The 23191-nt window shown below is 51.5% G+C and overlaps 1 protein-coding gene across 3 annotated transcripts in view; it reads right to left on the reverse strand.

The window, feature by feature from the left end:
• ACSBG1 (acyl-CoA synthetase bubblegum family member 1) overlaps positions 1–23191 on the reverse strand; it is a 66879-nt gene that overhangs the window by 24268 nt on the left and 19420 nt on the right. For 2 of the 3 annotated variants that reach the window (XM_025389561.1, XM_025389560.1), the window contains exon 2: positions 14387–14487. In XM_025389561.1, the coding sequence (XP_025245346.1) occupies positions 14387–14487 (101 nt within the window). Of the gene's footprint in view, positions 1–14386; positions 14488–15502; positions 15608–18887; positions 19066–19782; positions 19849–23191 lie in introns of those variants that run through there. The other variant, XM_025389559.1, reaches the window with a different exon arrangement.

The following is a 23191-nucleotide window of genomic DNA, read 5'->3' on the forward strand; positions in this document are numbered from 1 at the left end:
AAGGAAGATCAAAGTTTAGGGATGCAGCAAAGAAGATGAGAGGAAATAACTGGAGGAAAGACGGAAGTCCTAGACACTCTGTTCCTTCTTTTATCCCAGCTGGAATTTGCCTCCCAAGGTTGGACAGTGGAACTGTCAGATCTCCAGAACTCCAGATCTCCTTCAGGGTGTCTGGCTTTCCCTGCCCTCCTGTGAACCGGCTGGGGACAGACCCAACCAGACAGAAGGTCAAAGCACTAAAGAGAACGACCCTCTCGAAAGTCTGGAGGAGCCTGAAAACCATCAGCCCTGCTCTCCAGTCTCCCAGTCTCGGGAAATAACAACAGTCTTTGCTCACTCTCCCTCACAAATGAGGTGTCTCATTTAGTCTTCACAGCATGGGTTTGGAGAGCTCCATTGCACAGATGGGGCAGCTGCAACTCAGAGAGTTTCAGTCATGTACCCAAGATCACACATCGAGAAAGTGCAGGGTCAGGATTTGAATTTAGGTGTACCTGATGCCACAGCTCACACTTAGGACATTGTCGGGGGTGCCACCCTGCCTTTAAGAGTCAGAAGCTTACTCCGTGTGTGGTGGGTGGGAACAGAGGTTTACTACTTAGTATGCAAGACATGGGCAAGCCACTAAACCACTGAATCGGTTTCAGGGGAAAGATGAGGACTCAGTTCTCAGGGTGGACATGAGAATCAAGAGAAAGGGTGTATATGAAGAAGCTTTGACCTATGGCTGGTGCTCCATAAATGCACGTTTTCCTTCTTCCTCTTTTTTTCCAAATTTGCAAACGAAGCTTGAATGGGTGGTCTGGACCCTTTGGTCCCGTGAGACCTCCTTTCCTTGGGGCAAAGGTGGTGGTTCCACAATGATGGTGGGAAGGGATGAGGGCTGGCCAGGACACGTGGGCTGCTCTGCCACCTGCTGGCCAGACCCACCTCGCCCATTGTCCTGTCACCGGTCCTTCCCTGAGGCAGACAGATGAACAAGATGAGCTTGTTCCTCCTCTTTGACACTCTTAGGTTGCATGCAGACTCTGAGGTTGGCAGAAAGAGGTAAAGATCTGGGGGCTGGGACAGGAAAGCCCATTCCTCCTCCTGTGGAGCACCAGAAGTGGGGATGACAAGGACATATCCAGACCCAAACGGGATACATGGCAGCCTGCAGGAAATGCAGGCGGGGCAGGGGAGGGTGCCAGAGAGAAGATCTTATGTATGGCAGAGGCCAAGACCTCCTGGGGTAAACGCCTCTGCCACTGGCCATGCGGGAGCCCCGAGCCCTCAGGTAGTGGCGTGAGTCAAGGGCTACTGAGCCCTGTCCAATCACTCCTCAGCCCTCTCCAAGCCTTGCCCCATATCCCGGGATGCCAGCCTGGTGGACCCTGCTGATCTGCCTCTTCAGAGCCTCTAACTGTTGCATTTTGCTAAAGTCCACGCCCAGACCAGAAAGTCAGGTACACCTGGGTTCAAAAACCTTAATTCTGCCTCTGTGTGCTGTTTGACCTAACAAACCGTTCTCTCAGCCGCATCTTCATCACCTGCAAATGTGAGGGGTTGGCGAGGACATGGGGACACAGAAGCCCTCATACAGTGCTGGTGGGAATGAGATGGTACAGCCATGTAGGAAAACAGGTTAGCAGTTTCTTAAAGAGTTAAACATAAAACTACAGCACGATCCAGCAACTGCACTCTTAGGTATCTACCCAAGAGAAATAAAAACACATGTCCCCCACGAAAACTTACACACGGATGCTCTTCACAGCATTGTTTATGAGTCAAAAAATTGAAACAATCCAAACGTCCACTGACTTGTAAGTGAAAAACAAAATGTGGTCAGAGAGTAGCATGCTATTCAGCTCTGAAAAGGACCAAAGTGGCCTGGGGCAGTGGCTCACACCTGTAAACACATGAGGACACCAAGGCGGGCGGATCACTTGAGCCCAGGAGTTCAAGACCAGCCAGGGCAACATAGTGAGACCCCATCTCTTCAAAAAATAAAAAAAAAATTAGCAGGGCATGGTGGTGTGTGCCTGTATTCCCAGCTACTTGGGAGGCTGAGGTGGGAGGATCGTTTGAGTGTGGGAGGTCAAGGCTGCAGTGAGCCATGATCGCACCACTGCACTCCAGCCTGGGCCACAGAGTGAGGCTCTGACTCAAAAAAAAAAAAAAAAAAATCAAATTAAATAATAAATTAAAAATAGATAAAAAGGAATAAAGTACGGATAGAGGCTACAACATGGATGAAACTCAAAAACATGTTCAATGAAAGAAGCCAGGTAAGAAAAACGAAAGGCAGAAAAGATAGTAGCAGATTAGTGGTTGCCCCAGGCTAGAGGTGGGAGTGGGGAGTGACCATGGAATAAGCACAGGAGATCTTTTTGGGGTGATGGCAATGTCCCAACATTGGATTGTGGGGATGTTTTGCAACTCCGTAAACTTGCTAAAAATAATCAAATTGTGCACTTAAAATGGGTAAATTTCATGGCATATAAGTTATAGCTCAATAAAACTACTTAAGAAAAACACAGAGGGCCGGGCATGTTGGCTCATGCCTATAATCCTAGCACTTTGGGAGGCCGAAGCGGGCAGATCGCTTGAGGCCAGGAGTTAAAGACCAGCCTGAGCAACATGGTGAAACCCTGTCTCTACTAAAAATACAAAAATTTGCTGGTCATGGTGGTGCACACCTGTAATCCCAGCTACTTGGGAAGTTGAGGCATGAGAATTGCTTGAACCTGGGAGGTGGAGGTTGCAGTGAGCTGAGATCACACCGCTGCCCTCCAGCCTGGGTGATAGAGCAAGACTCTGTCAAAAAAAAATAGAGAGAGAGAATGTTGACCCCCCCCACAAAGTGGTGCAAGGGTCCTGTGCAATGGCCCTCAGAGCATGCCCAGGGCCTGGCATCCAGTTGCCGCTCAGTGGTTATTACTTCTCTTCCCTCCCCTGGCGCAGATTCCTCCTAGGCCTGGACCAGAGAAAAGGCGACTTTCACTCTAGAAGCTCACGCTCCTCTGTATTCACCTGTTCACCCAGGTTGCCAAGAAGAGCAGAGGTGAGTCTTGGGATCTCCTAGCCAAACGTTTTAACTTGAGCATTTATAATCTCTCTCTTTTTTCTTTCTTTCTTTCCTTTTTTTTTTTTTTTTTTTGGCATGGAGTCTCACTCACTATATTGACCAGCCTGGAGTACAGTGGTGCTCTCGGCTCACTGCAACCTCCACCTCCTGGTTTCAAGCAATTCTCCTGTCTCAGCCTCCCGAGTAGCTGGGACTACAGTCATGTACCACCATGCCTGGCTAAATTTTTTGTATTTTTTGGTGGAGACAGGGTTTCACTGTGTTGGCCAGGCTGGTCTCGAACTCCTGGCCTCAAGTGATCAGCCTGCCTTGGCCTCCCAAAGTGCTGGGATGACAGGCGTGAGCCGCCATGCCCAGCCACTATAATCTCTTTTTTTGTTTTTGAGACAAAGTCTCACTCTGTCGCCCGGGCTAGAATGCAGTGGCACGATCTTGGCTCACTGCAACCTCTGCCTCCTGGGTTCAAGTGACTCTCCCGCCTCAGCCTTCTGAGTAGCTGGGATTACAGGCGCGTGCCACCATGCCTGGCTAATTTTTGTATTTTTAGTAGAGATGGGGTTTTGCCATGTTGGCCAGGCTGGTCTTGAACTCCTGACCTCAGGTGATCTGCCTGCCTCGGCCCCCCAAAGTGCTGGTATTACAGGCATGAACCACCGTGCCTGGCCTATAATCTCTTTTTAATGACAAAAATGTGCATAGTTGTTCCAAGAAATACAAAACAATTTAGCAGTCTATGACAGAAAAAGTGATAGGCCCTCTTTCTACAAATACACATGCAAGGACTTAGGTTTTATTTTGTTGTTGCAATTGCTTTTTATGAAAAATAAGGTGGCAGAGGGGGGAGGTCATGTTATTAATGTATTAATCACCTGTAGCAAACCCAAAATGCTCCTGGGACCAGGTGGGTAGTGTATCAGCATCATAGTAAATAATGTATTGTAATACATAATAAATGAATGAAGTGCCCCAGGATTTGCAAGTGAAACCAGAGGCAGTCTTCTTTTCCAGGAAGAAATGAGCTCACTCTTACTTTCCTTGAGACACCTGGACCTTGGAGTCCACCTTTTGTTTCTCTGCTTTTGATAGAGACATGGAACAGTGCAATATTTTTCTTTTCTTTTCTTTTCTTTTTTTTTTTTTTTTGCCAGGGTCGGCAGGGGACAGGGTCTCACTCTGTCACCCAGGGCTCAAAAGATCCTCCAATCTCAGCCTCCTGAGTAGCTGAGACCATAGGTGTGCAGCACTAAGCCCAGCTAATTTTTTGTATTTTTGGTAGAGACGGAGGGGTTAGCCATGTTGCCCAGGCTGGTATCAAACTCCCGAGTTCAAACGATCCTCCAGCCTTGGCCTCCCAAAGTGCTAGGATTACAGGCATAAGCCACTGTGCCTGACCATATTTTTGCATTATATGAAAAACTACAGGCCAAGTGCAGTGGCTCACGCTTGTAATCATAGCACTTTGGGAGGCCAAGGCAAGGGGATTGCTTGAGGCCAAAAGTTCCAGACAGCCTGAACAAAAGAGAGACCTTATCTCTACAAAAAGTAGACCCTATCTCTACAAAAATTTAGCCAGGTGTGTGAAGTATGTAAAGTAATGTGTATTCTAATTAGATCGATTTAGCCATTCCACAATGTATACATATTTTAAAACAACATATTGTACACAATAAATGTGTACAATTTTTGTCAATTTAAAAAGTAAAGTTTTTTAAAAAGAAAGAAAAGCTGCAGTGCAAGGGCGATGATAATCGTACCCACTGCAGCCTCAGTATCAAGGAGGCAGCAAGGAGTGGTTGTCATCCAAAGGGGACTGTGGAGGTGGAAGAATTCATACTTCATCCAAATGGGGTGGCCGCTCCTCAACTCTAGGATTTGGTACCCAGTAGGAATGGAGACCAAAAGTTACCAGAAATCTGGGTGTGTTTTAAATCAATTTAATAATTTTAATTTGGCCGGGCGCGGTGGCTCAAGCCTGTAATCCCAGCACTTTGGGAGGCCAAGACGGGCGGATCACGAGGTCAGGAGATCGAGACCATCCTGGCTGACACGGTGAAACCCTGTCTCTACTAAAAAATACAAAAAACTAGCCGGGCGAGGTGGCGGGCGCCTGTAGTCCCCGCTACTCGGGAGGCTGAGGCAGGAGAATGGCGTAAACCCGGGAGGCGGAGCTTGCAGTGAGCCGAGATCTGGCCACTGCACTCCAGCCTGGGCGGCAGAGCGAGACTCCGTCTCAAAAAAAAAAAAAAATTTTAATTTAATTTTTTTTGAGACAAAGTCTTGCTCTGTTGCCCAAGCTGGAGTGCAGAGGCGTGATCACAGGTCATTGGAGCTCCCAATTCCTGGGCTCAAATGATCCTGCCACCTTAGCCTCCTAAATAACTGGGACCATAGGTGCATGCCACCATTCCCAGCTATTTTTTTTTTTTTTTAATTTTAGTAGAGACGAGGTCTTGCTGTGTTGCCCAGGCTGGTCTTGAACTCCTAGTCTCAAGCAATCTTCCTACCTTGGCCTCCCAAAGTGTTGGGATTATAGGTGTGAGTCACTGCATCCAGTCAAATGTATGTTTTAAATCATATGACTCAAATCAAACCTAGCCATTAGCCAAATCATCCATCTTTAATGTTGGTGATATTAGCATGCCTGCCCCATTGTGTGCATGCTGTGTAGCTGTGTCATACTGCACGGTTGGGCCCTATCATAATTGACTCTGCCACTCTCCACTGAAGGATGCTCAAGTGATATCCAGCCTCCAGCCCTCCTTTTACGTTTAGATTATTAAAAGGAGGTTTATCGGATCAAGGGAAAAGAGTGTTTAAAATCTTGATGGACATTTTGGACAGAATTCTTCACCTAATTTCTCCTCTCTCATCAGCTACATGGTTCTGTCTTTTTCCTGTTTCTTCTTCCATGGAGCCTGTGCTTTTGTGTCAGGTCATCTCACATCCTTCTTGGAAGGGGGGAATGAGGCATGGGAAGGGAAGGAAGGTTCATAGATCTGCAAGGTCAGTCTCCTATTAGCCCAGTTGTTTCCTGACAGGGACAAGAGCCCTGGCTCTGGAGGACCCCTTGTCACTCTTGGGAAGGGTGACAAGGCCTCCTAGCCAGCTGCGTGACCCAGCCCTTTCTCTACACAAGCTCAGCTGAGCCAGCAGGGCCTGTCTGAGCCCCTAGACCAACTGGAAGAGGAGATCCTGGTGGGAAAGGGGCTGCCCCTGGCCTCACTGAGGCCCCCATCATCTCTTGCTTACTGCTTACTGAGCCCCTGCCATGTGCCATGTCATTCTTTGACCATCACCACTGTCATCTCCCAAAAGAGTTGAGTGGCAGAGCTGGCATCCAAACCCCCACAGTTCCATACCCAAGTCTGCTCTGTTCCCATGGGGGTGCTGCCTCTCATGGTGAACTTCAAGGAAGACCCTGGCACCACATCTCCCATTTCCTCTGGGAAAGGACTATCATGTCTCCCGCCAAGTCCTGTGCCAGACTCAGGCTGGGTGATCTTGGGCAGCCATGACCTCCAGCCACCAGCCTTTTCCCACCTTCCTGAGGCTCCCAGAGTGACCTTGCTAAACCCAGGTCTGACCTGCTCAAAAGCCCCCAACAGCTCTCATTGACCACAGGGAGATGTCTATACCATGGCTTCTAAGGCAGGCCCTCCCCAAGGGGCTCGCTTACCTTTCCCAGCCTCAACACACACCTTTCCTTAGAGCCAACCTGAGCTGCTCCCAGTTCCCTTTGGTTTCCCGCCTCTGTGTCTTTGCCCGTGCTGTGACTCTGCCTGCAATGCCCTTCCCTCCATCACACGTCCATACTTTACCGCCCTTCAAGGACTATGTGTTGCCTCCTCACTAAAGACTTCCATCCTTGAGCCTAATGGAGGATGGGGTCATGGTCGGGGCTGCCTCTTCCACCAGCTTGGAGCTCTGGAAGTCAGGTTCCCTCATCTCTGAGTCCTGGCTACCAGCAGCAACCTGGCCCCGAGCAGAGGCCAGGGCCCTCTTCTTTGGGAAGAACGAGCTGACCTCTGCCCAACCCTAGTCCTAGGAGGGCTGGAGACCCAGTGACTGTGTCTGGAGGATCCAGGCCTTCATCTCTCCCCCACCTCACCCTTGCCACCCAGGGTGGCCAATGAGGAGGCAGGACACGTTGTGCTTAAGCACAGAGACAGGCTCACAGAGCAGGTATCTCCTCCAGCGGGACACACCAGCCTGCTTTCCCATCCTGCACCCCTGAGAGACCTAGGTAGGGCTTGCCCTGCTCAGTGTCCTTCTGACATGGGCCCACTACAGTTCAGTGGCCTCAGCCTTGGGTGCCAGCTGCCAAGCTCACTCCCGCCCTTGAGAGCTGAAAGAAGGGAAGACAGATGCGTCTCCTACCCTGGGCTGCACAATCCTCCCCCATCTTCTGACGTCCATGTGTTCTCACTTGTGGGCTCTGCTCACACTGTGTCCTCTGCCAATATCCCTCTCTATAGAAGAAGGAGAAGTCTCTGGACAATGACTTAGAAGGGCTGGGCCTGGGTCTTAGCTACTGGCAAGGTGTGCCAAATGCAGGACAGAACAATCAGAAAGGGTTGCCCACAGCTGTTGAGCCTTGGACACTGGCCCTGCAACCCTGACCACATGCATGAGGCTGGAGCTGCAAGCCCTGGCCAGAGGCACGTAAGGTTGCCTGCAGGAGCACTGCTCAGTGGGAGTGCTCCCTGTAGGTGGTGACAGACGATTAGAGCCTCTCTGTTGCAGAGTTTGGAAGTGACTTGCAGAGATCAGGATAGCCAAGCTGAGATAATGGGGTGGTGGAAGTCACAGCATAGTGAGTGCAGTGCACAGAAGCAGGTGGTGGCAGCAAGGCAGGGAGGAGCTGAATTGCAACAATGCTGGTTGTCACCTGAGCAGGGAGCCTGGAACGTCCATTCTTCCCATTCCCTGCTACCTCTTTCTTTTTTCTTTTATTTTCTTTCCTATTATTATTACTATTTTTTTTTTTTTTTGAGACAGAGTCTTGCTCTGTCGCCAGGTTGGAGTGCTGTGGCACGATCTTGGTTCACTGCAACCCCTGCCTCCTGGGTTTAAGCGATTCCCCTGCCTCAGCCTCCCGAGTAGCTGGGACTACAGGCGTGCACCACCATGCCCAGCTAATTTTTTGTATTTTAGTAGAGACAGGGTATCACCATGTTGGCCAGGCTGGTCTTGATCTCCTGACCTCGTGATCTGCCCACCTCAGCCTCCCAAAGTGGTGGGATTACAGGCGTGAGCCACCACTCCCGACCTCCTCCTAGCCTCTTTCTAAGCTTCTTTTCTTCCCTGCCTTTCCTCACAATAACCCACATCTCCTGAAGCCATCTGAACTCATCTCCTAACCTCCCTCTCTCCCTGGGTTTCTCCTAAAAGGAAAGAACCTGAAGCAACAAAGATACAATCAGGCAAATAGACAATATCCACTGTCTGGAAGGTGCAGTGCAGTGCAGAACATGAACTGGTACAACTTTCTTGGGTACAACTGGCAATATATATCCAAAGGTTTAAAACAGAAACATCCTTGCACTTAGCAATCATACTTTCCGGAAGTTACTCAAGGGAAGCAATCATAGACATGTAGAGCGAGAATGTGGAGATGGATATCTGTACAGCTCCGTGTCTATTAGCAAAGCCATTGGAAACAACCCAAATGTCCAACAGGGGACTGGTCTCCTATTCGGTTCATTATGGTAGAGCCATATCATGGATTCCTATGCAGTCATTAAAATAAAGTACTAAAAGAATATTTAATGACATGTGGAAATGTTCACAGTATAACATTGAGTGAAAAGAGGACCAAAAAATGTGCATACGGAAATGCATAGACCACACTGAAAAGATCTGTGTTAACGTATTATTATTAAAAGGCTTAGCACATTGTAGGTATTCAAGACATCTCTCTCTCCCCTTTGTACCTAGACTCTGAGCTTCTGATGTAAGCACTGACCTTGCAATAAGTGTTTGCTGAAAGAATAAATCACATTAAGCATGTGATGCTTCTAGCTGCATCAGGAATACAGGCAGAGACCTCAGCCAGGTGGGTCATCTTGGGAAGCTGGGGCAGGGAGTTCCCACACGCAGCATATCAGAGGTAGATGGTCCTTTTACAGATGAGAAAACTGAGTCCCAGAGTGGGCAGGGATGGCCAAGGTCATGGCAGAGTTAGGGGCAGAGTTGGGACTAGGCCTCAGTTGGTCCTGGCAGCTGCCTTGTGTCAGTAGCTGGCAGGCTGTTCAGTGAATGGAAGCTTGGGAGTCCAAAGTCTACTCTCCCCTGGATGGTGCAGGGGTGGAGAGTGTGCCTCAGTCCCCTGACTCTGCCACATGCTGGGCTGCTCAGAACCAAGCATGAGGGAGGGATATGAGTGGGCCCAGGTCTGCTGTGGCACCTCTCAGCCTGCCTCTCTGAAGGTGGTTTCCTGTGGGTAGGAGGGACTTAGGAAATCAGGATGATTGCCAGTCCTTAACATAGTCCTCATCTCCCCTTTGTGCCCCATCAACAGGGGTGCAACTATCAGCTCTGTCCCAAACTAAGATCACTGCTGCACTATCAGCCAAGAATGAGGCCAGGACACAATCAAGGTCTCTGTTGCCCAGCAAGGCATCCAGATCCCAGCAGCAGCTGACTCCAAAAGGCAACCAATGACTAGATCCAGAGCACAGTGGAGACCCCAGAAAGCTCACAGCCTGCTGCCAAGGCAGCACCACCAGCACACTGCCCGCCCACCAAGTGCCAAGTCAGCTGAGAGCCGGGGGTGGGCTTTCCCAGGCAAGGCTGGTACTCTCTGCCACCTCCCTCTCCCTCTCCCCCTTCCTCCCTCTGCCACTTGTCTTGGCCTGACCCTGGCTTGTATCTTATCCATCCACCCTTTATGCTGGGGGCCACTGGGCAGGCAGGGAGCTGTGTTCTCTGGGGTTCTGGAATAAAGGCGTCTAAAGAGCAAAGGCAGTCACTCAATTAGCCGGGAAGGAGAACAACACAACAGCAGAGAGCAGGAGGCTGGGGCTGTTTTCTGTGGTCTGTGGGAAAGGCTGCAGGAAAGTAGCTTATTGTGCAGATGGAGGAATAACTGGTCCTGAGGAAGAGGTGGATCTCAGACCTCGAACAGATCTCTCTCCGAGAATGGTCCTGCAGGGCACCGACCCCAAAGGCCTTCCTCCAAAGGCCAGGCAGAGACCAGCCCCAGGAGGGGCCCTCTCTCCAACACGGGACCCTGAGCTGAGGGCCAGCCCAGTGCAAGACACTCTTGGGGATACAGAAGAGGAAGAGGCCACATTGGCCCCAGGACATGCAGAGAGATGAGGACAAGATCTATCACAGAAGGGTCTGTCAGCTGTTCAGCAGTTCCTCTGTGCCCAAGGGGAGAGGGTCCCTGCAGCTGCCACTCCCAGCCTTCTCGACGGGGACTCAAGAGCTCTGAGTTCTGGCCACCACAGCAGAGTAACCATGGGCAGACCCCTGGTCTCCCTGGGCCTCAGTTTCCCCATCTGAATTACAATTGGGGTGGACAAGATATTCTCTATACGCTCCTCCATGGTCATTATTTTAGCTTTTTAATCCTGCCTCTAGGATTCCACTTGTCCAGGCCTGGACCACCAGGGTAAGGGACCCAAGATGGGCTTTACCTGCCCCTGTAAAGGTGAGCACGCTCAGGAGACGTGCAGGAGACCTCAGGCTGGGTTTCCATCCACTGGAGAGAAGCCAGGTCTGAGCAAGAAGTCTGGCACCCCAGCCAGAAGCCCTGGGCTGACCTGCCCCAGACCTGTTCCACATGGCAGGGTCCCAGGAGGGGACACCCAGGCCGTGTCTGAGGCTGTCCAGGCAGGGGCTGGGTGGGTGCCTTGACCCCTGCGGAAAATGTTTCTCTAAGGACCCCCAGAGATTCCACTCGTTTCGGCTGGCAGGGACAGGATTACCTGTTTCCATATCACGGAGAAGGAATCACCGGCACTCATTTATTTCCTCTGAGCCTTGGAAAGCCTTTCCTGCCGGCCCCCACTCCCACCCCCATCAGAGGCTGCTGGGACAGGTAGGTCCTCTGCCTTCCACTATCCCAACGGCCTCCTCCTGCTACCCGGCCTCAAACTGTGAGCTTCTTGAGGACAAGGGTTGTATCGGGCTTCTTTTCGGCTCCCTAGCTCATAGCTCCAGCCTGAAACACCAACCCTTGCGACGTTTGAGAAGGGTGGGAGTGACAAACCGAGGGAGGCCCAGCAAATCCCTTGACCCACAAAGGGCTTCACTGGACTGGAGACAAGTGGGGCTGAGCACCTAGCTTCCCAATCTCAAAATCTCCTTAGTGTGTGTGGGAGTTTCCTAGGGAGAAAGCAGGTGGGGAGCCAGCCCTGGCCAGCACCTCCAGTAGTTTCATCCCCAGCAACTGCTCACCCCGGGTGCCCTTCCCTCTCTTTGGTCTTCATGCTGCCCTTCTCCAGCTGGGCTTCATGCTTAATATAGAGAGGCCTAGCAAGTAAAAAGTAATGTGTCTCCAGGGCCCAGCACAAGGCTGCCTTTGTGTGAAGGTCAGATTCCAGTGTCTCTGTGGCCGGACTTTGTGCAGCTGCTCCCTGTGAGTATAGCCATCAGGGCAGCTCAGAGCACAGCCTGGGGACCAGAGCTCAGGACTTCAAACTTTTTGGGAGCTCAAAGAGATCTGGGAGCCTCCGAGGGCTCCAGAGTGAACCCTGATTCCTGTGTACAAGACTCCAAGAGCTCCCCAGAGGGGCTGCCAGGGGCTGCAGTTAGATGGAAGGGAGGCAGGGGCTGGCCAGACCTGGGAGGGCCAGACCTGGAAGACCAGACTGTGTGATGCCATCTAGGTCCCAAAGAGGCAGTGTGGCCAGTTAAGAGTTCCGCCTCTTACCGGTTGTAAGACTCTGAGAAAATCACTAACCCTCTCTGAGCTCCATTTCCTCTACCAAATGGGAATGATACATATGCTTTCCCTGCTGCTGATATGAAGATAAAATGAAAGAATACAAGAAAGTCTCTTAGCACAGGACTTGGCTCTTATTCAGGGCACAACTGTGTGGGGAAGGAGGACTTTCAGCTCTCCTAATCCCACGAATCCCTCCTCCCCAACAGTCTTTGATAGGGATAGTTGCCTTTTCTCAATCTTATCAAAAGTGTTTTGTGAAAGGGCAGCTTCAAGACCCCTCCCAATCTGCACCCAAACCCCCTTCTTGCACAGAGACTAGAGCCCAGGGCTCCCAAGCTTCTGGGGAGTCAATGAGAAAGAGTCCAAGCTCCGCTCCAGGCCTGGCACGCGGTGGACACTCCATCCATGAGAAACTGGAACTCATCCACACTCTAGCGCAAAGGCTCCTCCTCCACCCCCAAGGACACCAGGGCTGCAGGAGAGGGTGCTGGGCAGAGCATGGCCCCCGAGCCAGGTCTGTGGGAGCCCATGATGCCTGCTCAGCACTGCCCTGGGAAGCACCTGGGATCCCTCGGTGGCCTCCGCTCTGGGGGCCTGCTGACAACCATGGTTCCTTCTTAGCCCCTCCCAAACCGCCCCTTTCTCCTTGTCACCAGCCCTGGAAGCTGAACTCCCAAAGGCAGAGCACTCAGTCCAGACCTCTAGGCCTAGAGAGAGCTTGCGGTTCTGAGGACAGCTGGAGGTCCTTCTAATGCAGGAGGCCCACTTTGCCCCCACAGCTCCCAGAGAGCAGCCCTCCTTCCTCAGCCTGTCCCTGCCCTTTACAGAGGACCTGTCTGCCCTCAGACTGGGGGTTCTTTGAGGGCAGGAAAGAAGATTGTCCATCTCAGTCTCCCTCACAGCCCAGCACACAGGATGGAGGATCCTGGGGCATGTCTACCTTGGCCGTCCCTGTCAGCTTCCCAAATTCCTGATACACGAGATCGTGATGGCCTTGTCGCCTCGCCTGCAGTTGCCCACCCAGGCCCTGCCTCGCCATTAAACTCAGGGCCTTCTCCCTGCCCCCCATCTGGCCTCTGGCTGCTCAGATGCCTCTACTCCAGCCCTGTCTGAAGGCACCCTCTCTGGGACTCCCTCCCCTGCTTGTTTAAAACCTGCCCATGCTGTGTGTCTGCTGCTGCAAGGCTGCCAGACGACAGCCATTCAGATGAAGGCATTGAGGCCCACAGGGCTGGGGATTGTGTGTTTCTCCCTGGGGATGCCAGATGCTTTTCTGGGGCTCCAAGGGACACGGAGCCTCCCCCATGCTGGCTCTCTTCCTGCCCCTTGAATTGCAGGAATGCCAGTGCCATCACTCATGCTCAGGACTTGCTGAGCTCCAGGGTTTTTCTGTGGCCCAGGCCCCTGGTGCCAACACCTGCTCTTTGAGCACCCCAGAGAAGGGATTATAAAGTCTGGGGTGTCTGAGCCTAAGCGAGCTGGTGGGACCTGCTCCACGTGGCTCAGCAAGTCAGCGAGATGCCTTGGAATCCTGGGAGGATGAGCGTGGGAGGCTCCCTGGACCCAGCTGGCCCTGTTCCTGGCCTCTCCCCAGTGTCTTTCAAACCATTCTCAGAAACCAGTTGATCCTCTTCTTGGCCCAGTCCCTTCTCCTTTATCTCTGAGGCGAGGGTGGGGGGCATGAGAGGAAACACCCACCCCTACAGTTCAGGCCAGATCCCTGCCAAAGCCACCCAAGACACTCGGCCTGGGAGAGGGGCAGCTGACCTGGCGGCACTGACCCTCTGTGCTGGGTACCTATTGTTTTCTTTTTGTTTTAAATTTCTGTTGTTGTTACAATGTTGTTGTGCAGCCAATAAAAGTGCACAAAAGCTATATTATTGTGATCATTTTGATGACTCTTCAGAGTCAGAGTAAATAACTCTGCCTTCCTGAAGGCACCATTATTTGATGGTGAAGATCAAGAAAATAATATGTAATGTTTCAAGCCTCCAAAACAAACCTTTCTAGTCTGCACCTGTCTGCCTGCCCCTTGCCCCAGTTAACCAGGCCAAAAATCCCAAGGCATTGCTTATCTGGGCTTTCTCCTGTCCCTCAGCAACCCTGTGCTAGAGATCCAAGTTCCCAAGGCCTGGCCCCAGATGATGTCCTACCCATCTCTATCTCTGGCCTCTCTTCTTCCCAACTTTCTTGAAGAAGAAATCTCCCCCCGTCCCCTTTCCTTTCCATCACACCTGGCCCTGATGGTGGCCATGAAGGAAGGGGCTTGGTGGAGTCCCTGGGAGCGTGGAGACCAGTAAGATCCCCAGCTGCCCCTTCCCGCGGTTCTGTGTGGTGGTCCCCCACACCACCCACCCCTCCAACACACCCAGCACAGTGCAGTTTCCCGCCCTGCCCCTCCCGGCAACCCCCAGCTGGCTTACCTGGAGCATCCCACTGGGCACTATTCACCTTCTCTGGCACTGAGAGCTTGAGAGCATGGTTCAGGGACTCTTTGGAGAGTGGCTGCCTGTCAGTCAGTGAGCTGGGGTGGTGAGGGGACCAGGAAAAACATTCATTAGAACGTGGGGGACTGGCCTGGGCTCAGGGACTCTGGCCTGGCACACATCTCAGCACACCCAGGGGGACACTGGCACCTCTGTCTCCCACAAATGCTGGGGCCATCCACAGAGGAGACTCCAGTAGGTCAAGGGACAAGACCTCAGTGGTTATAGGGGCTAACCCTGCCCCCACCCAGCCTCCCTGTAGGCTCTGAGGGCTCGGGAGAAAGGGAATTCAAGGCCTTCTGTGCTCTACTTCCTGGTGTGACCCTGGGCAAGTTCATGCCTCTGTCGGGGTCTCAGCGCCCCCATCTGGTTGAGGAAGGGGCTGAGGTCTGCACTGGAGGATTCTGAACACCACTCCTGGAGAGGGCAGACTTTTGGGGTGGGGCTGCCCCCACCTGTCACTCCCTGGACCCACCAGTCCCCACCCATGCCCAGAAACTCTGAGTGGGGCTGCAGGTGCTCATAGTGCTCTCAGGGGTCCCTATTCCGGCCCCCAGTGAGGGCCTCCCCTCTTCCATGGAGAAGACAGGAACAGGTCCAGGGAGACCTGAGGCCCAGGGATTTGTACCTTCACCCCTGACCCAGATCCCCTTTGCCTCCCAGGCTCAGTGACCCTGGCTAAAGGGTCTACCCTTCTGGCCAGCCCGAGTTTCATGGGTTTCTGGGCTTTCATTAGCATTTCAGCCTGACTGCCCTTCAGCATCATTTTTCCTCAGGGCTCACCTGGCCAGACCTCAACCTCCTACATGGCTGAGCAGATGGATTTCAGTACACACTTCAGGACTGCAGCAAGATTACACAACTCCAGAGACATATTTCACAGTCAACAAATATGTAAACAGAATCCACTGGAGTTGTGCAGCATGCAACCTGTGCAGCTGGTCATGGTGTCCCTGAGGTAAGGACCCTGGCTCCAGGGAGTCCTGTCTGTCTGTCAGTCAGGGTGGGGCCAGCCCTGTACCTGCCCAGTTCCCAGGAAGCTGGGCCAATTACCTGCTTCTCACATTCAGCCTTACTCCTTGTCGGCACTGCAGGTTCCGAACAAAACTAAGTTTGTGAACACACCCAGGCCCACCTGGCAGCAGTCTGTTTAAGAACCTGAGATAGGTTTTAAAGTGAAAGATATCAGAAGGTTAGGAAGGGAGGGGAATGGGGAGAAGGGGGATGATTGGGGAACCGAGGTGGCGCCGCTCTTGGGATATTTGTGAGCAAGGCCTGGGCCACAGGGCTGGAGCAGCCCTTCCATTGCTATGGCGACCCGCTCCAGGGAGGTTGTGGAAAAACTGAAGAGATGGCAACGCGTGCTTCCGGGGCGAGGTCTCCTGTGCTGGGCAGACAGAGGCGCCTGAATGCTGCAGAACTCGTCCTCCTGACTTTGGATCCTTGGTTACAGCTCTCTGGGATAGCCAGATAGAAGCTGCCTCCACTTTGGGCTGCAATGTTACCAAACGGCCCCTGAGCTCTGGGTTCAGGCAAACGAGGGACACGTACACTGCTAGGCTCAGGGGCCCACACTGTGATCATCTGGGGAAGACTGTGAACTTGGTTGATGTCCCTGCCCCATCTCGGCCTGTGTCCTCAGAAGACGGTGGACAGCACCCCAGGTTAGAGTTAGCAGCTCTAATTAGCCTCTGAGATCACCAGCTGGGCAGCCACCTCCACATTAGCCAGGCAGGAGGCTGTCCTTGGCTGTAATGTCCCACCATCTGAACTGCTTCCTCACAAACAAACCTGTTTTTAAATCCTCCTAATCAAAAGGTATGAGCAGCACTTCTCTCCCCACAGAAAATTAGTGTAAACTGGTTCTGATTTTAAAATAGCTACACAAAGACTAAATGAAAAGACAGCCACCGAAGGAAGTCAAGGGTCAAGCGGACTTATTGTGATTAGAACCTTCTGTTTATAGGGAGGTTGAGGCTGTTGGCAGCACCTTCTTGCTGCGAGTGGGTGCCTTTTCCTGGAGGTCCAGCACCCAGTGCAGTGTCAAATTTCTTGTTGCTCAGACACTGATCTTGTCCAGCAGCCATGGTCAATGAGAGGGTGGACCCTGGCCCTCTGCCAGTATCAGTTTAACAAGAACATCTTGCTTATCCCTGTGGCTGGCCCAAGGCACTGATTCAACTCTCTATGCCCTATGCTTGCAGAATTTGGGGCGCATGATTAAGAGAATGTCAAAACCTAATTTTCCAAATGAATTAAGCCTGATCTTTTCCTTAATGGGGGCCTTGAGAGGTAGTCCCTTTGAGGAGATGTCATCCACAATAGAATATGCTAAACCTCCAGTAACTTCCTGCTCACTCAGGGTTATAACCAGTAACAGGCTTTCCTGACCTGACCTGCCACACAGAAACAAGTGAAACTGCTCAGGCCATCTGCCTCTCCTCATTGTGACTGCTGTCTCACCCTCGTTGTTGTTGGTAATGGTCGTCTTTCAGTTTTTGTTTTGTATGTATGTATTTATTTATATTTTGCAGACAGGGTCTTGCTCTGTTGCCCAGGCTGGAGTGCAGGGGCACAGTCACCACTCACTGCAACCTCAAACTCCTAGGCTCAAGCAGTCCTCTCATCTCAGCTTCCTGAGTAGCTGGGACTACAGGCCCGCACCACCAAACCTGGCTAATTTTTGTATTTTTTGTAGAGACAGGGTCTTGTTATGTTGCCAAGGCTGGTCTCCAACTCCTGGGCTCAAGCAATCCTCCCGCCTTGGCTTCCTAAAATACTGGGATTACAGGCGCGAGCCACCATGCTCGGCCATTTTTTAGTTTTTCATCCTCTCCTCTGTGACTACCAGTCACTTCTTGCTACTTTCAGTATGCTGGCTTCTAGCAATTCATCTCACTCCTACATTGCCATTTCTTTTTGTAGCAGAATAGAAAACAGCCAAGCTCGTTAGAACTGTAGGTTATATCGGGGGACATGTTCCACAATGGAACCTATCACGTTTTCCTTGAAGAAAAGAAGCTGAGGTTTGGGGATCTGCCCCTACTCTATCTTGACTCCTCAAAAACATTTTGGGCCCTACTCCTAATTCTTGCTGCTATTCCAGGAACGACAGGTGGCCATAAATGATTCTACAGGTGAGTTGATATTACTGTCATCACGATCATCATAAGCATGCCGAAGGTGATTAACCTATTATTCCTGTCATTCTGGAAAATTATGCTCCTTCTGGAAGGCGGTACTCCAGAGGTTGGCAAAAGTCACCTAACATGATTGAATGACAATAATGGTGGGAGAATGGCCTGAGGAGGCTGACTGGCTTCTGTTTGCATTTTGAATTTCCAAGAGGAAGAAGAGCCTACAAGGGTGGCCCTCTTTCACCCAGATGAGAGCAAGGATTCATTCTCTGACCTCAGCTCACATAAGCACACTTTAAGCTCATTGCCTTGCTCTCCTTTCTTTCACAGAAAACAAAAACACTTTATGAGCACCTACCCAGCAGCATGGGAACAAGAAAACAAAGGGCGTGTTTGAGCAAATATGATGTAAGATGTGTGTTGGGGGGCAGAAGAACCTGGGAGCGTCTGCACTGTGCCTTTCTCTTAACCATCTCTTGGTGGATTGGTGTCTCCTTACTCCTACCTTGCCAGAGGAGCGGATGGGAACCATTTGCACACAGAGCCTTCCAAGCCTCCTTCAGCTCCTCTTCCAGGAAGCCCTCCAAGATTTCCCCAACACCCTCTCACCCCTATGGACCTTGGACACTCAGGTTTGGGTTTCGACGGTCACACACGGCTTGAGAGCTGGGGCCACTTCTGATTCAGCTCTGTCCTCTGGCCATGAGTACTCACTGTTGGAGCTCAGCACATATTGGTTGAACCTAAACCTTCTCAAGTTGTCGCTATGTGTGAGACACATAAATTGAGGAGGGCCCTCATTTCCCATGTGAACACTTCATGGATGAGGATCCGTTTCCTATTTATTTCTGTTGCCCTTTCTTCTCGCTCAGCCCTTAGCAGCCAGGCCACTGTTGTGTATGAAGTAGGTGCTCAATGAATGCTTTCTTGAAACAGGATAGCATCAAAGTTCACCAGTCCGTCTGCCTACTCGGGCACAACTCACTTTACTAGCTGTGTGGCCGAGTCACGGATCCTCTCTGGCCCTCGGTTTTCTGCCCATATCCTGTGGCTATTGCAAGAAGGTGATATATAAGAAGTGCTTAGTACGTAGTCAGCTCTCATCATTATTACTCATGAGCTTTCATGGACCTTTGGGGGCACAAGAAGAAAAAGATAACTTGGCAAGATTGAAAGGGTGACCGACAGAATGAAAAAACCCTAAACCCAAGTCTGGGGGTCCAGGTTCTGTGCCAACTACTTTCGCTGGGAGACTGGCTGGGGGCCGGGAGGCGGGGGAAGGTGGGCTCCTTGTTCCTTACACGGTCCTCATAATGGAGCTGGCAGACCTGAGCAGGAACACCTCTGGCATGGTGCCTGGGGGGTGGCTGCAATCTGTGAGCTCGCCCAGGAGAGAGCCAGAACCTCAGAGAACGTGTCACGGAGTCCCCCCGGGAGAGCCACAGCAGCCCCAGAGAGGCCCAGCTCCACCGGACCGCCCTGCAACAGAGATACAGCGTGAGTCACTGCTGGCAGCCTGGCTAGGCGAGGGGACAGCTGCCCTCTTTCCTGGCCATGACTCATCTGCTCCTGGGGTGGGACACCTGGCTGTAATTTACAGCCTGGCCTCGTAAGCCCACACTTTCAGATTCAAAGGAGAAAACCTTATAGCAGGTGGCTGCCTTGGGGATGTGGTCTCCATTCCCCATGGCCAACTAATTAACAAATAGCTAAAATCTCCAGGACTCCTGCTTTGCGGAGGCTTCTGGCTACCATTCACCAGCCTTCCTGTCACTTCTGGTAGTTCTCACCTCTCTCTGCTCGGTGGGCAAAGCAGAACTGACTCCCCAATGGCTGGAGAATGTTCTCCATGGCAGGTGTTGCCTAACTAGTTCCCCATATCCTAACAACCCCAAACAGGGAGAAGAACAACGCCTCCTCCAAACCCCATAGTGCTAGTCACACAGGCCTGTGAACAGCCTGGTGCTCCCAATAGCAACAATATAGTCTGCAATGGCGATTCACGCTGGCTTCCCCATCACCCTCTGTGGCGGACTCCGCGTCGCCTGCTTCTCTTTAGTCTGCATGGACTGCCTCACCTCAAAGATCGGGCCTCTGGCAGCTCTCTCCTAATTCCCAATTCCCAGCCTGAGGACCCCCATAGAGGACTCACGGTAGAGGGTGTGCCTGGGGGTCTGGCTGCCCCAGGGTGCTCACCTTCCTCCTTCTTGCACCTGGCAGGCACAGGGCTCAGCATCCCTTCTGCTCCCTCAGCTAAAGCATGCTGAGTATGGGAGCCAGAGGCTGTGGGTGCCCCAGGTTCCGGGTGATGAGGCAGTGGGGTTGGGCATGAGTGGGGACCCGCCCCAGCCTGCCTTAGGGCTGCAGTCGAGGTGTGGCCCCAGATACCTCTGACCTACATGGCAAGGGACCCAGCTGCCCACCTGTGTGGCTCTTACGAAAGAAGGGCGGGAGGCAGGAGAAGGACCTGCCATTGCAGGCAAGAGACACAGTTTTTTGGCGGCCATCCTTGGCAGAGCCTTGGGAGACATGGCTCCTGCCACTGGGTCCCCCAGGGCTGGGCGAGAAGTGAGTCTTTTTGTTTGGTTTGGTTCTTTACTTTTCTTTACTAAGCACATGTACTATGCTGAGTGCCTTGGGTTGGCTTCTCCCATTCTCTCCATGGCCCTGCAATGTAGGTTTTATTAATAGTCACATTTTCCAAAAGAGGTGATAGAACACTAAACTCGCTCAGTGTTGCCCAGGCAGCAAAAGGCAGAGCCAGCATTGTGAACAGGGGTCTCCATGGCCAGCTCTGAAGCCAAGATGCTATGTACACAAGGTTTACCCAGTATGTGCATGTCATAAAACTCAGCTAACCACCCCAGCTCCCCCTATTCCCTCTGGAGAGCCCCTATTCCATGGTTACAAATATCCCTGCATCTTGCCCTGTGCCTTCTAATACCCCCTTCACCCTCCACCTCCTCCTTCACTATAGGGACTAGCCAGTCTGTGGCAGCAGCTAGCCCCCACCAGCACCTTCCTGCTTCCTGGAGTTTCCTGGGGGCTGTCCCTGGTGATCTGCCCACCTCTCAGCCCCCTTTCCCCCTTACGGAGCTCACATACTCCCTCATCTTTAATTATTACCTGCAAGCTACAACTCCCAAATTCCAAACTGCCTCTGGCATGAGGGGGGGTTAGGTGAGGTGAACAAATGGAGGCAGCCCTAGTCAGTGTTAGGGGGAAATTTTAAGCCCTAATTATTATTATTATTATTATCAGAGACAAAGTCTCACTCGGTTGCCTAGGCTGGAGTGCAGTGACCCAATCTCGGCTTCTTTCAGACTCCGTCTCCCAGGTTTAAATGATTCTCCTGCCTCAGCCTCCTGAGTAGCTGAGATTACAGGTGTGCACCACCACACTTGGCTAATTTTTGTATTTTTAGTAGAGATGGGATTTTGGCCATGTTGGCTAGGCTGGTCTGGAACTCCTGACCTCAAGAGATCTGCCCACCTCGGCCTCCCAAAGTTCTGGGATTACAGGCGTGAGTCACCACACCCAGCCTCAGCCCTAATTTTAAGGCTAAGGGGCAGGGCACAGAGGCAGCAATTGGGTCAGGGGATGTTCAAGGTCCTCCACCTGTCAGATGGCAAATGACTGTCATATTGCTACCCTAAACTGGTAGGTCAATGCCAGCACTCTAACTTCAAGAGAATTCTACCCTTCACCAAATTTCAATTCCATCTCAGCAATTCTTGCCTGTTGCCACTTCAAGACACCCTGACAGTTTGACTCAAGTACTGGTCCTGAGCCTCTGATGCATTAGGAACCCTTTTGAGAAGCTGCTGGGAGCCCTCCCATAGACCCGCATCAAGGCACTTTGTACCCCCAATGCTCTCTTGCTGTTTTATGTTCTCACGGGACTTTGGAAGCCCATGCTATACTAACAACCCCAATCCTACTGAATCCCAGGAAGGAATTCAGACCTCTCCTTTGTCCTGAAGAGTTAAAGATGAACTTGTTTCTCTTCTCCCCCTCCCTCTCTTCTGGTGAGGGCTGAGCCATGATGTTAATGAATGGAGTTGTCACTGATACTTGACGTTGGTAGAGAATGACAACAGAAATGTCCTCAAATGTCCTTCACGGCTAGCTCTGGAATCACAGTGTCCAAATTGATGAGGTTTGAAAATCTCAACAGTGGCCGGGCTTGGTGGCTCATGCTTATAATCCCAGCATTTTGGGAGGCCGAGGCGGGCAGATCACCTGAGGTCAAGAGTTTGAGGCCAGCCTGGCCAACATGGTGAAACCTTGTCTTTACTAAAAATACAAAATTAGCTGGGCGTGGTGGTGCATGCCTGTAATCCCTGCTACTTGGGAGGCTGAGGCAGGAAAATTGCTTGAACCTGGGAGGCAGAGGTTCCAGTGAGCCGAGATTGTACCATTGCACTCCAGCCTGGGCAAAAAGAGCGAAACTCGAAAGAAAGACAGAAAGACAGAAAGAAATAAAGAAAAGAAAGAAAAAAGGAAGGAAACCTCAACAGTTATTACGCCAGCACATGGCTCATTCCAAGGTTAGAAAGGCTTGGGAAATGTGTTATCTACTCTTTTCGTCTCCTTACAAAACCCAGTAGCTGACCTGCTGTGGTAGAGCCGCCTATGACACTCTTCAGACCTCACCTCCTCTGGGAGGGACCTCAGCCCTCATGCTTCTTCCTAGAGCTGCCCTGGCTGATCTCCTCCCAAAGCACTTAGCATTTAGAAACTGGATATTGTTTTTTTAAAAAACATAATGGCCTGTCATGAAATAAAAATATTAATTAAGCCCTTATTCCCAAAGTTGGAATTGATTTCTCCCTGCCCCAGTGACTGACAGTTCCCTGAGGATCCTCCCTCCTTCTATAAGTATTGATTTAGCACCTCTTCTGTGCCAGATGTTGCATGGGACGAAGGGGTAAAGTGACAAAAATGGAAATGGTCCCTGCTTCAAAGATTTAGAGATGATGGGATCGATTAACAAAGATGCATTCTTTGCAGGGTTGCTGGGCCCAGGCTTGGGGAGGGGGTATAATGATGTTAAAGGAAGAAAGCTAGCAAGGAGTAAAGGTCTGATTATTTCATGGGAGACAGTGTGGGAGGCTAGTGCGGAGGAGAGGAGTCAAGGCCAAGGTGATAGACGTGGGCTGTAGACCATCCCCAGTCTTGGTTTTCCAGCTCACATGGGTGGGGTTTTGGGCGAGCAGAGATCTGCTAGGGACGTATAATCTTTCAGAAAGGTTGAGGGCAGGGGTGGTTTAAGATATATCCCCTTGAATCCACCAGAAAGAACATATTTGGAGCAGGTACCCTGGAGCCCTTGACTGACTGAAGCCCCCAGCCCAAGACCCCAATGGAAGTGTGTTTGCTGAGAGGCCTCAGTCCCCAAGGCTCATCTCAGCTCCACCTTGGCTCCTGCCTGGGTGGGTGGGGCAGCCCAGCCAGCTCACCTCTTACCCAATTGGCAGTGCTCATAGTGTCCAACTCTGTCATGCCAAATCCCACAGTCTGCTGTATACAAATAAATGTGTCAGACATCAAGTTCCACTCCAGAGCCCTAAAGGAGTTGGTAAGCAGCTTGGCTGTACCCAAG

This window comes from Theropithecus gelada, chromosome 7a (genome assembly GCF_003255815.1).
Source record: "Theropithecus gelada isolate Dixy chromosome 7a, Tgel_1.0, whole genome shotgun sequence".
In the NCBI taxonomy this organism is placed as follows: domain Eukaryota; kingdom Metazoa; phylum Chordata; class Mammalia; order Primates; family Cercopithecidae; genus Theropithecus; species Theropithecus gelada.